Raw genomic sequence first — 13,719 nt, forward strand, 5'->3', positions numbered from 1 at the left:
TCCCCCAGTCAAGTCTGTCCCGTATTCAGTAAGTGAAAATAAAATAAACAATAAAAGGTGAATCAAATGGACCATTACGGCAAGGCTGGGATGGTCAGTTTGGTAAAGTAAATCCGTTGGGCATCTTTCTTTGCCTTTAGACAACAATTCTGATGGCAAAAGAGCCAAACGGGACAGGCCAAAAAAAAAAAAAAAACTTCAATTAACATTATAACACAGGAGTGATTGTCTCTAAAAATGGGCTCCTGCACACTTGCAGACATTTTTCCATCACAACTTATGGATGATGAATGATTTGATTAAAGCTGTGAAAACATTACTGATAAACTTCATGTGATATTACATTAAAGCCAATTTTCTCTTAAAATCAGGGACTTTTGAGCAGTAGTGTGTACTGTATGTTTGTATGTAACTATCTGACCTGGATTTTATCACCAGTTTCAAATAAGAATTTTCTTCAAAGTCTGTCTTTAAATACAAATGAAGTTCAACTTTAGCAAGGCTGATGGTAAACTGGCCCTAACAAGTCCACTTTATTGCGTGCTCATTGACTTTCTCCTATCAGAGCTGTTTAACCCTTGTGCTCCCCTTCGGGGCAGCCCCAGACCCCGGGGGTCCCAGAGTACCCCTGGGTCGCATTTCACAGGCCGCGCATCAGGGTTGGCTCCCGCGTCCCGTACACCCACGTTTCCCTCCCTGAATGCCACTCCCGTTTCAAAGTTTCAGGCAGGCTCTATCACGTTCGTCCATGGGAGGCCGCTGTTAAGCCTTCCCACAGAACATAATCTGTGTAACGATTACATGATTTGGGTTTGTTTTTAGATAACAGCCCCCTGAGACTTAATAAAATTAACTACTTTACAGAACTAAAATCAAGAAGCTCTACTGACAGTGTAGGAAGCTGATTTTGGAGGCCAGGGCAGTGGAGGGAGAAAGAGTTGGGCATCCCATTTTGGCTCTGCAGGTTTATAAGTATCCATCCGTGTCTTGGTGTCTCGAAAACTAAAATCTGTCTTAGACCTGATCTTCACTAGAAGAGAAATAATATTAATCAACAGAAAATAGGCTTTTGATGTTGTCACAAATCAATTTGTTTCACTAAATGTTGCTGCCTAAATAGAAAAGTAAGATAAAGCTGCAAATCAAACTCAAGAAAACTACTCACAAGTGTCCAAATGCTTAAATTTTAACTTCAAGTTGCCAGGAGCTCTCTCATGTGCAGTTATCATATTTGGAAGCTCCTCATCAAGCTGAAATCAGCGATTTAAAGCAAAAATTCCATTTTTGGAGGGACTGATCAAGGAGCTGCAGGAGATCTCCAAGAACAGGTTCAGCATCATGACTACGCAGGGACATTTTTCAAGAATGTGACTGCATTTGGGAAAGAGAGGAAACACAATTCTAATCCTGAGCAGTGAAAAGTGAACAATACAGTAAAATGATGTTATTACACAGTTTTTTTTTCTCTCCAGTGCCTCAGTGATATGGACTTTCATGTAGATGCAGCAGGTACTCAGTTCAGTAGTGGTTACCATGAGGAACCATAGCAGCTTTAAACATCTGTATCACCCCAAGGACTCACAATGGGTGCAACACTATCTTTAAAATAAATGAAGGTCAAAGAAAGAAGCTGCTGCTTTGTTGCTGCAGAGAAATTTTACACATGGATAAAACGATGTGATGCTGAAATATTCCAGTATTATTTTTGAATGCATTGCTACAAGCATGTTACAATGAGAAATTCTCTGGTTGTGTGAGCATTTATAAATTTTTATTTTGTTTTTTGATCAAATAAAAACTAGTTTCATAAAGAACTGCATTATTGTTTTTCACTTTATTTCAGTTTAAATTTAGTTTATAATTTCATGTAACAATTTGCAAATCAAAATACAGACCTTAAAGTCGCTGTATAGAAAGCTTCACTCAGGCTCAGTAAGACATTATCAGTGTGACGCTCACGTCTAACTGTGGAAAAATGTTCAAATTATTTCAGTTCAATTTTTTGCGGCAAATCACAACAAAAGTCGCCTCAGACAGGTGACGTTTGTTGTGAGGCTAATTACATCAGACAGTAATACAGAGGAACCCAAACAATCACAAGGATGCCCATGAGCAAGCACTTAACTTGGCAACAGGGGGAAGGAAAAACTCCCTCTTTACATGAAGAAACCTCTGGCAGAACTAGGCTCTGGAAGGGGTAGCCATCTGCCGTGACTGGTTGGGGTGAGGGCAGGGGGATAACATGTGGAAGAGAGCCAGAGATAAGCAATAAGGCAGAGTGGTGTGTAAACACACAGTGAGTGAAAAAGGGTGAGAGAAGGTTAAAGACTCAGTGCATCATGGGAAGCCCCCAGCAGCCGAAGTCTATTGCAGCATGACCGAGGGAGGATTTAGAGAAAGAAGCAAATGTGTTGAAACCTGTGAAGCCTAAACCATGAAATCATTGCAAGAAAATTCAAACTTTTTGAAACTGGTTTGTTTATTCAAATGTTTATTAAACCTTCTGATAAGTAAATAGGAAAACATAACATTTGCTACATCTGGCTTTTGTGTGTAGTTAATTGCTTAAAAATGTATTGTAAAAAGTAAAATCACACTGATGATGTAGAAGTCTCAAAACCTCAGAGCTACAGGGCTAAAGGACGACAGAGAGTCACGGTTTATTTTTCCAGGTTCTCCCAAGTTTCTCTTCCACACGGTCGAGGAAAGCACTGTACGCTTCTCTTCTTTGTTTGTGTCTCTGTGAATGAAGAGAAGAAGCAATAATAAAGATGGAACTTTACACCCTCTAAACTGTTGCAAGAAATAAAATCTTTCATACATTTGATCAACTTTGACACAGCGTTTTTGTGAATGTAACACAAGAAATAAAAATAGTTTAATCAAGAGAAAGATTCAACATGAAATTATAAATTCCCCCAACATGTTAAAAATTAAAAATTACGTATTTTTATCAAATCATTATTTTAATGCATCTATGTGTTTTAATGTTATTGTTAGTCAAGCCACCATTTGTCTAGATCAGGTGTCTCAAACTCACGGCCCAGGGGCCACTTGCAGCCCACCTCACCCCTACTTGCAGCCCGTACATTGATATGAAGAAATATAATATGATTTGGCCCTTGAAGTTACTTTTCTTGTTGAGGAGGATTTGTTTGTTTTTGAGTTCAATGTTAAAATAAGTTCTTTAAAAAGCAAAAAATAATTTAATATGAAGGCAATATGAGCAGAGAGCACAAACATGTTGAGGGATTGGCTGTCTTAGTTCAGTGAGAGAAGTATTTAGAAAGAAAACAAGTTTTACTAGAAGTCAAAAACTACTGTGTACACTTATGTCTGCATTTTTATTTTGTTAAATAAGAACAAAATTAAACCAGATGTGGTCCCACGTGTCTGGCCAGCAAGAGAGGACCAATTTGTTTGTTTGGTAGTTCAATGAAAGGCTTCAGTTAGTTAAAAGTGAGGGAAAAATTGCATTCACGTTTGCAATTTTGGCTTGTTATACAATATTTGAAATAAAAAGAAACAAAACACTACATTTTAGTAAATATTTGTGGGTGTTTTCTTGTTTGTTTGTGCTGCTTGAACACTAAAGTGACCTTCACATGAGATGACAGTGCCCACAGATCATTTAAGTTTGAGACCCCTGATCGAGTTTAAACTTCTCCTGCAGAGGGCTGTAATCTAAAGAAAAATTGTATTTTCATACTTTGTTGCACTCACATGGCCTTTAAGCCTTCCCACAGAACATAATCTGTGTAACGATTACATGATTTGGGTTTGTTTTTAGATAACAGCCCCCTGAGACTTAATAAAATTAACTACTTTACAGAACTAAAATCAAGAAACTCTACTGACAGTGTAGGAAGCTGATTTTGGAGGCCAGGGCAGTGGAGGGAGAAACAGTTGGGCATCCCATTTTGGTTCTGCAGGTTTATAGGTATCCATCCGTGTCTTGGTGTCTCGAAAACTAAAATCTGTCTCAGACCTGATCTTCACTAGAAGAGAAATAATATTAATCAAGAGAAAAGAGGCTTTTGATGTTGTCACAAATCAATTTGTTTCACTAAATGTTGCTGCCTAAATAGAAAAGTAAGATAAAGCTGCAAATCAAACTCATAGAAAAAAACTCACAAGTGTCCAAATGCTTTAATTTTAACTTCAAGTTGCCAGGATCTCTCTCATGTGCAGTTATCATGTCTGGAAGCTCCTCATCAAGCTGAAATCAGTGATTTAAAGCAAGTCCAGTGATCATGTTAATGTTTTGTCTGCATCTTCCTCCTGTGTTTAAACCAGATATTGTGCTCTAAAACACACTGTATTGTCTGCAGTTTGCATGTGTCTGTGTTTCAAAAAGGTACTAAATCCATGGACTGTTTGGGGACACTTACTGGTCTGAAGTCATGAGGTTTGTGGTTCTTGTACGTCCCAGAATGATACTTTCCAATCTTGACAAACATCAGTTCAGTCTCCAGAGCATCAGGAGGCCTGTGTGAAGTGATGAACTTTGGAGGTTCTTTTCTCTTTGGACACGAGGACAGAGAATTTGGTAGAAACGTCTGATATCTCCTCTTCATTTCTTTGGGCTGAGGTGCAACTATCTTTATATTTTTCTTTCTTTCCCTTATTTCTGAAGTAGACAGACTGCTGTACAGTTTCACTGAGAAATCTGGTGGCCCGATGCTCTGCACATCACACTTCCTGTCTGTGTTTCTAAGCCTAAAATATTTGTTTCTTGCAAAGGAGAGATCTTGACACGCAGCAAATTGTGTTTGTCTTTCAAAAGAAACTGAGGACAATGGCTGTAACAACTTGGTTGGAATCATTTTTATTTGCTGATGTCCAAATAATAATGGAGGTGCTTACCCTGAATTTCAGGAAGATTTCTCATTGCAGACCTAAAATATGAATCCTCTGAGTTTGAATGTAATGTCCTTGTGCCGGTTGTGCAGATGTCCAGAACCCAGTTTTAGCCTAAGAAGAAGGAAACAGAAAGGCTAACTGCAGACACATAAAACAAGCTGCTTGGTAACCAGTGGCCTTAGCCTTCTTAACAAAAAGAACTGGGCTGAGCTCAGCAGGACATTCAACAAAACAGAAAACAGGAACTTGGCAACGCTGCAAACAATGTGGCCTCTGGATTACAGAGACCATGGCACCCTGCAGTCCATTTTATTTGTTTTCTATAATGCAGTAAACCTTCAGTTTTACATTGTCAAATACAGTATTTTAAAGTCAAATTCAACTTTGTCAATTTTGTAAAATGTAGAGGACATAAAGGTGCATGAAAACCAAGAGTACTTGATTGCAGATTATTATTATTTATTATTACTTTAAGCTCACTTCAACTAACCAGGAATTAAAAATCACATTATTTTACAATTTGAAACTGTTACTATATAAAGAGTTTAAAGCACAGATATTCTTATATTTCTCAAAAAGTCCTACCACAAATAATGGTGTGTGATATCTGAGTGACCGCTAGATGGCAGCAGATATTGTCATCCTGCAGCCGAGAAGCAGAGAACAGCTGAAGTTCACAGGTATGACATGCTTTCTCATTCTTCTATTAGGAGCAAACTCTTCATCCCTATCTTTCATTTCCTGTCCTGAAGTACTAAAGTTCATCCTCAGAGAAACTCAGAGATGTGAACACAAACCAATGTGGTATAAACCGTTCAGATGGCTTAGAGCACATACACAGTTAGAGGAAAGCCAGGATGTGACAAACAGTGATGCATCTTCCAGATTCAAGGTGCAGTCAGTCTGTTAGAGAATACTGCTTGAAAGTTTACAGCTGCTACACAGCAGATTTTTATTGACTGAACCACACAGTGGAAAGGAAGCCCACTCTTTTTCCTTCATGCCAGACGTTCAGTTTATTAGAACCATAACACCAGACTTCCCAAAGTGACCACATCTCAGTACATAAAAATAATATTAGATTAAATTATTGCTTTCATTTTTGTTGTTTTTTCTTTATTCAAAAGGTTTTGAATATAATTCTTATCAAAATGTCTGTTTCATTATTATTATTATTATTATTATTATTATTATTATTATTATTTTGATGTTTTTGTTGTTATTACGTTTCATGTTTAATCTTTCAATATTTATTTGACCAAGAAGTGAAAATAAGTGTAATTGAGGATCTTTTCTGAAGGAAAATGAAACGTGAGACTGGATGTGAAAAATAAAAAAAACATTCTATTAAACTCAAACTATACTTTAAAAAATAAACTTCTTGAAACAGTATTGTATATCTATAGATTTCACTAAGATAAAATAAAAATGTTTTAAAAAATAGTTAGATTTGGAGGGTAATCATCAGGGAAAGATTTAATGTGTTAGAAGAAGCAAACCAAGATGACAAAGTTAAAAGGACTATGATTATCAGCGAACTAATAAAAACTGAACTGAAAAAAGCAAATCCAGATCCATCCAAAAACATCTAAAACTAAAGCAAATGGTTTTGTTTTTTTTTAATTTTATTTTTTAAAAATAAATGGAAAATTTCATACTACTGTGTAATAATAGTGGTAAGAGATACCAAAAACAAAAATCTACTTTTGTGGCTCTAAAATATTTGAAAACTTACTCCAACATATATGTTTATAACTTTAGGCAAGGCAAGATGATCCAGATGACCTGAGGGATCTGGAAGGTTCATACTGGGTCAGGAGGTCACTGATGTATTTTGGTCCTAAACCATTCAGAGCTTTATAGACCAGCATCAGAACTTTAAAGTCTATCCTCTGACGGACAGGCAGCCAGTGTAAAGACCTCAGAGCTGGACTGATGTGGTCCACTTTTTTGGTCTTAGTGAGGACTCGAGCAGCAGAGTTCTGAATGAGCTGTAGTTGTCTGACTGATTTTTTAGGTAGACCTGTAAAGATGCTGTTACAGTAATCAAGTCTACTAAAGATGAATGCATGGACTAGTTTTTCCAGGTCCTGTTGAGACATCAGATCTTTTATCCTTGATATATTCTTGAGGTGATAGTAAGCTGATTTTGTTATTGTCTTAATGTGTTTTTCTAAGTTTTGTCACGGCCTGGGGGTTCAGCTGGTCGCTGATCAGCTCTCTCTCTCTCTCTCTCTCTCTCTCTCTCTCTCTCTCTCTCTCTCTCTCTCTCTCTCTCTCTCTCTCTCTCTCTCTCTCTCTCTCTCTCTCTCTCTCTCTCGCGAGGGCTGAACTCATTATGGGTTCACGCCCTTGGTCCACGCCCTCGGAGGAAGAAACACCTGTGCCTCATCAGTGTGGTATTTAAGACAGGAAGCAACGGCTGTTCTTCGCTGGATCGTTGTGAGAATCGCGTCAGTGAAAGTCGAGCGTCCCAGCAAGTATTTTCCCCTGCAGTGTGTGTTTAGCATCTAACAAGCGTTTCTTTGTGTACAGATTCCCTGGACTGTTTCCCTGGTGTGCGAGTGGATTCGTGTTTGGATTGTGTGGAGAGAGACGAGCATGTTCCCCTGGATTTTCCCCGGAGCCCTGCCCCCCTCACCTTTTGTACATAGCACTGTTGTTTAGCTGGAGAAAATTGTGGCACAACCAGTCATTAATTTCCTCAATGCATTTACCAAGAGCCTGTACAGGGTCTCGGTCTCCTGGTGACATTGTGATATATATCTGTGTGTCATCTGCTGTGATAGTTTATTTTGTTCTTCTTTATAATCTGTGCCAGTGGGAGCATGTAGATGTTAAACAGAAGGGGTCCCAAGATGGAACCTTGGGGAACTCCACATGTGATACTTGTCTGCTCAGATGTGAAGTTACCTATTGATACAAAGTATTTCCTGTTTTCTAAGTATGTTTTGAACCAGTTTAGTACAGTTCCTGAAAGACCTGCCCAGTTCTCCAGTCGTTTCAGTAATATGTTGTGGTCAACTGTATCAAATGCTGCACTGAGATCCAGTAAAACTAAGACTGACATTTTTCCACTGTCTGTATTCAGACATATGTCATTAAACACTTTGGTCAGAGCGGTTTCAGTGCTGTGGTTCTGTCTAAAACCTGACTGGAAGGCATCATAGCAGTTATTCTGTTTTAAGAAGCAATTGAACTGTTGAGAAACTGCTTTTTCAATGATCTTACTTAAAAATGGGAGATTTGAGATCGGCCTGTAGTCAAGATTGTTCTTTTTCAGTATAGGTTTAATTACAGCAGTTTTTAGTGGTTCTGGAAACACACCTGACATTAAAGAAAAGTTGATCTGTAACAGGTTTGACTCCAAAGTCTTTGAGACCTTTTTGAAAAAACTTGTTGGCAGGACATCTAAACAGCAAGAGGAGGAGTTTAGTTGACCTAAGATGTCCTCCAGGTCTTTGCCGTTAATAGGGTGAAACTGTTTGATGGTGTTTAAACAGTTTAAACAGTTTTTCGGTGGACACAGTACATATCCTGGATCTGCTGTTGATGTACCAATTGCTTGTCTAATCTTTTGGATTTTGTCTGTGAAGAATTTGGCAAAGTCATTGCAGGCCATGGTCGAATGAAGTTCAGCTGCCACTGACACAGGGGGGTTTGTTAGCCTGTCAACTGTAGAAAATAAGACCCGAGCATTATGGCTGTTTTTAGTGATGATGTCAGAGAAGTAGGACCTTCTTGCACTCCTCAGTTGTAAATTATAATTGTGAAGTTTCTCTTTATAGATGTCATAGTGAACCTGGAGGTTTGTTTTTCTCCATCTGCGCTCAGCTTTCCTACACTCTCTTTTTTCATTTTTCACTAGTGTGGAGTTTCTCCATGGAGACTTTTTCCTTCCAGAGATAACCTTCACCTTAATGGGAGCAATAGTGTCCATGAGATTTAACATTTTAGCATTGAAGCTATTGACGAGCTCATTGACTGAACCTCAGGACAGGTCAGGTGTTAATGGGAAGACCTGGTTAAAGATCTCACTACTGTATTCAGTTATACACCGTTTTGTGATCACTGCTGTTGATATATTTGTGTGGGCTGAAATTTTACTTTCAAAGAAAACACAGTAATGATCAGACAGGCCCACATCAGACACAGTAACCTTTGAAATGCTCTGGCCCTTGGAGATCAGTAGGTCAAGAGTGTGTCCTCTATTATGTGTGGCCTCTGTTATATGCTGAGTCAGCCCAAAGTTGCCCAGAGTGTTACTCAGGTCTTTAGTCCCTTTGTCCTGAGGGATGTCCACATGGATGTTAAAATCCCCCAAAATAATTATTTTTTAAACCCAAAACCTGAAAGATTTTTTTTCCCCATATTTCAAAATTAACTCATCATAACAATAAAATACCCATTTTATTTTATTTTATTTTCACAATAACAAAAAAGAAAAAATAACATCTGTTGTGTTTTAGAAGAGGCTGACAGTAAGTAGAAGCGATCCCGTCGTGTAAACACTGATCTGTATGCAGCACCACAGTTGTTGCAGCAGTCACTTTGTTTGTAGCTTGGACAGCTGACATCAGACAGCAAAGGCAACAGGAAACCCAAGCTGAGACCAAACAGCGCCTGTGAAGGAAACTGACCTCACTGAGCCTGTAAAATCAGGAGCTGCCACCTTCAAAGGCTCCGGTCGACCTGCAGGCCCTCAGTCCTGTTTCTGAACAGCCCGACCACTGAACCAAGTAACATTTCACCTGTCAGGTAATCAGGAGTTCCAAAGAAACACTTACAGGATCCGGTGGTCAGACATGACACCCTTTATCTCCAAGTCACTCAGACAATATGGCTTTGTTGTTTTAACACCAAGAGAAGATGTAGCACAGATAAATTCAGAGAGAGAAGCCTGCAGATGACAGATGTGTAATTGCTTTTAAGGAAAATACTGATGTAACATGGAGTTTCTCATGTTCCCATCCCAACGTCTGACTGACCTTCAGGGCCTCCATCTGTTTTTATGCTTGTTCGAGCACTGCAGCTGAAGCAGGAGTTTAACCCTTGTGTGGTGTTCGTATTTTTGTTACTCAGCCAGTGTTCATGGGTCTGGTGGACCCGCTAGAGTTTTGGCTTTCCAAATTAACACTATCAAACTATTTTATGTTAAATTACTCAACAGATGTTTACTTCATCCCAATTACAAGACATATGAACAGCAAACATGGTTAATTTTTTCCCTTTACCTTTGTTAGATCACATTTATGAATTAATGTGCTTCTCGTTTTTCTTTTATATAAAATGTTATAAATAAATCAGTTATAATCAGGTGGAGTGAGTGGAAAGACACAACACATTTACACGTGAAAAAATAATTAATTGTTTAATTTTTCTTTTGAAAAAAACTGAACACGGGTCTCACAGACCCGAACACCATACAAGGGTTAAGGTTACATTGCTGCTTGTCCCATATGATCAGTCTCTCTTCCCTCCTTTTCTTGTTTGTGTTTATCTTTGTTCACATAGAATAATAGGGTGAGGAGTGTGTTAATGTGGAGGCAAATCAGTGAATAAAAAATGTCAAATTAAATACAATCAGTCAGAAAATTAGAAAAGGTTTGAATTTATGAATGATAATGTGGAGGTCGAAAGGAGCAAAATCCTGTATTTATGGCCATGTAATGTTTGTTTATCAGTTCAAAAGGTGGGCTCACACACAAAAAAATCTATAAATATCTTGTTTTATAGATATTATTGATTGTTTATGTATGTTTAGCATTTTAGGCTCCTATATCAACTGGTCTTAACTTACAGCATGTTTGTCCATGATGGGATTTAGGATTCTGATTAGCTGGATCAGAGACTACACATATAGTTTGCATTGTTTTTTGGGTGGTGTTGATTGCTCCGCCTTGGTCGGGGAATGCGACGGGAGGCTGGATGTCGGGAGCTGAAGCAGGAATAGCTTGTGTCATCGTGACGCAGCTGCTCCAAGGTCGCATCTGTTCCTCACAAAGCAGCTCCCTTTGTAGCATGAGCAATTACAGCAAATCTATTGTTATACAAGGCTTTGCAAATATTTATGAACCTCGTGGACAATCTGTGTATTGAATCTGCAGTGTGTTCTTTTTTCTTTAATGTGATCTTTTTTTGTTTTGTCTATAATATCTGACTCTTTGATTTCAGTTTTCTGCTTTTGTTTGTAAAATGTGTTTTTACAGGCACCACACAAAAAGTTACTATCATGTACACTGTTGTTTGAGAAGCTAACACTGTTAAACAGGAAATTTAAACTTTTTACCCAAATGTTTTGTTAATTATAGCTCTGTTTGGCTGTGACTGATTATTTTTTTTACTGATTCTTAGATTAAGATTCAAATGCGCATTTCGCGAAGGTGAATGTAAGCCTTTGACTTACACATCTTTTTTTCCCAGCATATTAATGCATTGTACCAACAGGGTGATTAATAGAACTCATATGCTCGGGCCTAAGTCAGCAGCCTCGCTCTCACCCTGGCTGTAAATCAGAGCACAGACTTACAAACTTACCTCTTCCTTTTTACTCTGTCTTATTTCACTAACTCCTGATGTTGTGCTGTTTATGACTAACTATATTTGTCTCATATTTGTTCATATGTTTTTCCCATCAGTGGTGAATGTTACAGTAATTATTTAGTTTACCTCCATAGTGTATATCACAGTTCTCAAAGGGACACTGCAGTGCAGCCATTTTTGCATTATTACTGATTGTAATGAGAGAAAATTGGACACAATTAGCTTGTATGATTAGGTTAAGCTATTAGGCAATTATGCCAATTTTCCTTTCAGTTTTTTCTTGCCTGGATGTAATTTGGCAGTTACACAATACAACATATCATGCAAGTATATATGTATGCTTGACACTGATACAGGTTTTCCCTACCTGATTGAGCTGAGGCAAATTTGCTTCAAAATCTGTAAAAAGAAAAAAAAGAGCCAAAGATCATAGCTTTCATTGTAATTAAAAGCCAAAAAGCCAAAGTGAGAAAAACCCACTATCATTATAACAGTCACGAACAACCTCGACTTCTGTATTGAGGTTTAATCGCTGGTTGTGTAAGACCAGGAAGGAAAGTAAGTGGGTTTTTACCTAATGGCTTTTCCAGGCTTTTACCAGGTTGATGGTCCAGGAGATTTATGAGGGAGGTCTTAAGTCCTCCAAACAGACGAGCGTCTCAACAAGACAGTCGGGCAGCTTCATGTTGCTCAGGGGGAAGAGAGGAGGAGGTGCGGTCCACAACCTGCTTAGCTGTTAGGTATCCACTGCTTCTGGTTGGCTCTGCAAGTTTACTTATAATTAATCACAGACCTTTGTCTTCCTGCTCTTAGTGAGACTTTACAGTTTATTTAATCTGGAAATAACCTTCCTGCTGATACTTGAATGTTAAAAATGTGAGACCATAGCAGTCCTGCAGATGTATAATAACTTAGTTTAACAGCTTAAACTGCTTTTAGAAAGGAAAGTAGGAACTGAAACAAACAGTTTTGTTTGATTAATAATTTGTCTAACTCTTCAAGCTGATATATCAATCATTTGGTGGGACTAATTTGTAAGATTGTAATCTTAACCTTTCTAAATTAGGGTGGATCAAGAACACATTTCTAGATGTCCTTCAACAGTTTTATAGAAGAAGGAATTGCAGCATCACTTCGTTTCTTGATGCTCTTAAATGTTAAAAAAACAAAACAACAACACAAATCCCCCTACATTTTCTTTTTCTTATATTATGTCTTCTTTGTATATTTTGTTTTGAGAGCCATCCATTTTTTTTAACAACTAGAATTGAGCTATCACTTCCTCTTTTTCATATTTCCCCCTGAACAGATCAGTTTCAGGTCTTTTAACAGAGCAAACATCTTCTCAGCTCCTGCCGGCAAAACAATATCTGAGGCACACAGCTGCAGTAAAAGCATGAGAATGGAAACAAGCAGCTTGGAAAAAAGATGTTAATGTGATATCTGGTTTATACAAAATCCCACTATTTGGCGAGGATCAGTTCCCTGAAAAATTGAGCACAGAGGCCATCTGTTTTAGCAGTTTGGAGTTGTGACTAATGAAATACCACTGACTGGCCAGTAATAAACCTCTCGTGATTAGTCCTTTGGTCCTTTTCTTCCCATTTAGAAAGACAAGAAAAAAATGTGGTGAAGGCAGTTTTACAAGCTTGAGCTGACTGAGATTACTGATTGTTAACATGCATTTCCCTTCAAATAAAAATATGAAAGAAGCAAAAACAAGTTGAATTTCATTTGCTGTCTTTGTTAATTTTCCATCGTAAATTGTTGCAGAAAAAAAAAGCAAAAGTTTCTGAACCACAAAACATCCTGGGGAAGGATTCCATCCCTGAATAACAGCAGTTAGACTGATGAAGGTTTACCTTTAACGCTTACCCAAGGAAATATATATATTGTTGGATTTTCCTAACATTTGTTAGTTAAAATAAGTTAATATCTAGTTAGTTAGTTGAAATAATTCAGACTTATGATGTTTTAAATTTAAAGGTAGGTAAAATTAGTATAAAAATTACTATTAGCTGAAATTCTCAGTGGTTAGTATAACTTGTTATACTTTGATAGCTTTTCTCTTGGAATTCATTAAGCTCAATGAGAAAACTGTATTGTTAGATTTTATTTGAACCGCCTTATTGTCTACAACCTTTCTTATTTCAGAATCACTTAGAAACATTGATGGGTTTTGCTCCTCTGCATTTATCCACTTGAGGGTGCCCAGGGTTTTTCCAGAACCTGGTGAACAGTGCCCTCCTGTTTTGTGCCTTGGTCATGGAATGATGTTCAAACCAGAGATAAATATTTTTGTGTTGTTTGTCT

The 13,719-nt window shown here is 37.9% G+C and overlaps 1 protein-coding gene across 1 annotated transcript; it reads right to left on the reverse strand.

Annotated features, from left to right (window-relative positions):
- Positions 1-2,055: 2,055 nt before the first annotated feature.
- Positions 2,056-4,842, reverse strand: lg11h7orf78 (linkage group 11 C7orf78 homolog). The gene is made up of 4 exons (XM_076889617.1): positions 4,392-4,842; positions 4,131-4,219; positions 3,859-3,988; positions 2,056-2,740 (listed from the first exon to the last, which is right to left on the reverse strand). The coding sequence occupies exons 1-4, from the start codon at positions 4,824-4,826 to the stop codon at positions 2,654-2,656; spliced, it is 741 nt and encodes a 246-aa protein (XP_076745732.1). The 5' UTR covers positions 4,827-4,842; the 3' UTR covers positions 2,056-2,653.
- Between the last annotated feature and the right edge of the window lie 8,877 nt (positions 4,843-13,719).

The sequence above is a fragment of the Maylandia zebra genome, linkage group LG11 (genome assembly GCF_041146795.1).
Source record: "Maylandia zebra isolate NMK-2024a linkage group LG11, Mzebra_GT3a, whole genome shotgun sequence".
Classification (NCBI taxonomy): Eukaryota; Metazoa; Chordata; class Actinopteri; order Cichliformes; family Cichlidae; genus Maylandia; species Maylandia zebra.

Coding starts and splice junctions, on each gene's coding strand:
- lg11h7orf78 (XM_076889617.1), bottom strand. CDS start 4,826: ATGATTCCAACCAAGTTGTTACAGCCATTGTCCTCAGTTTCTTTTGAA. Junction 4,220..4,391: donor AACCTCATGACTTCAGACCA/GTAAGTGTCCCC, acceptor CACTGATTTCAG/CTTGATGAGGAGCTTCCAGA. Junction 2,741..3,858: donor CAAAATCAGCTTCCTACACT/GTCAGTAGAGTT, acceptor CTTCATTCACAG/AGACACAAACAAAGAAGAGA.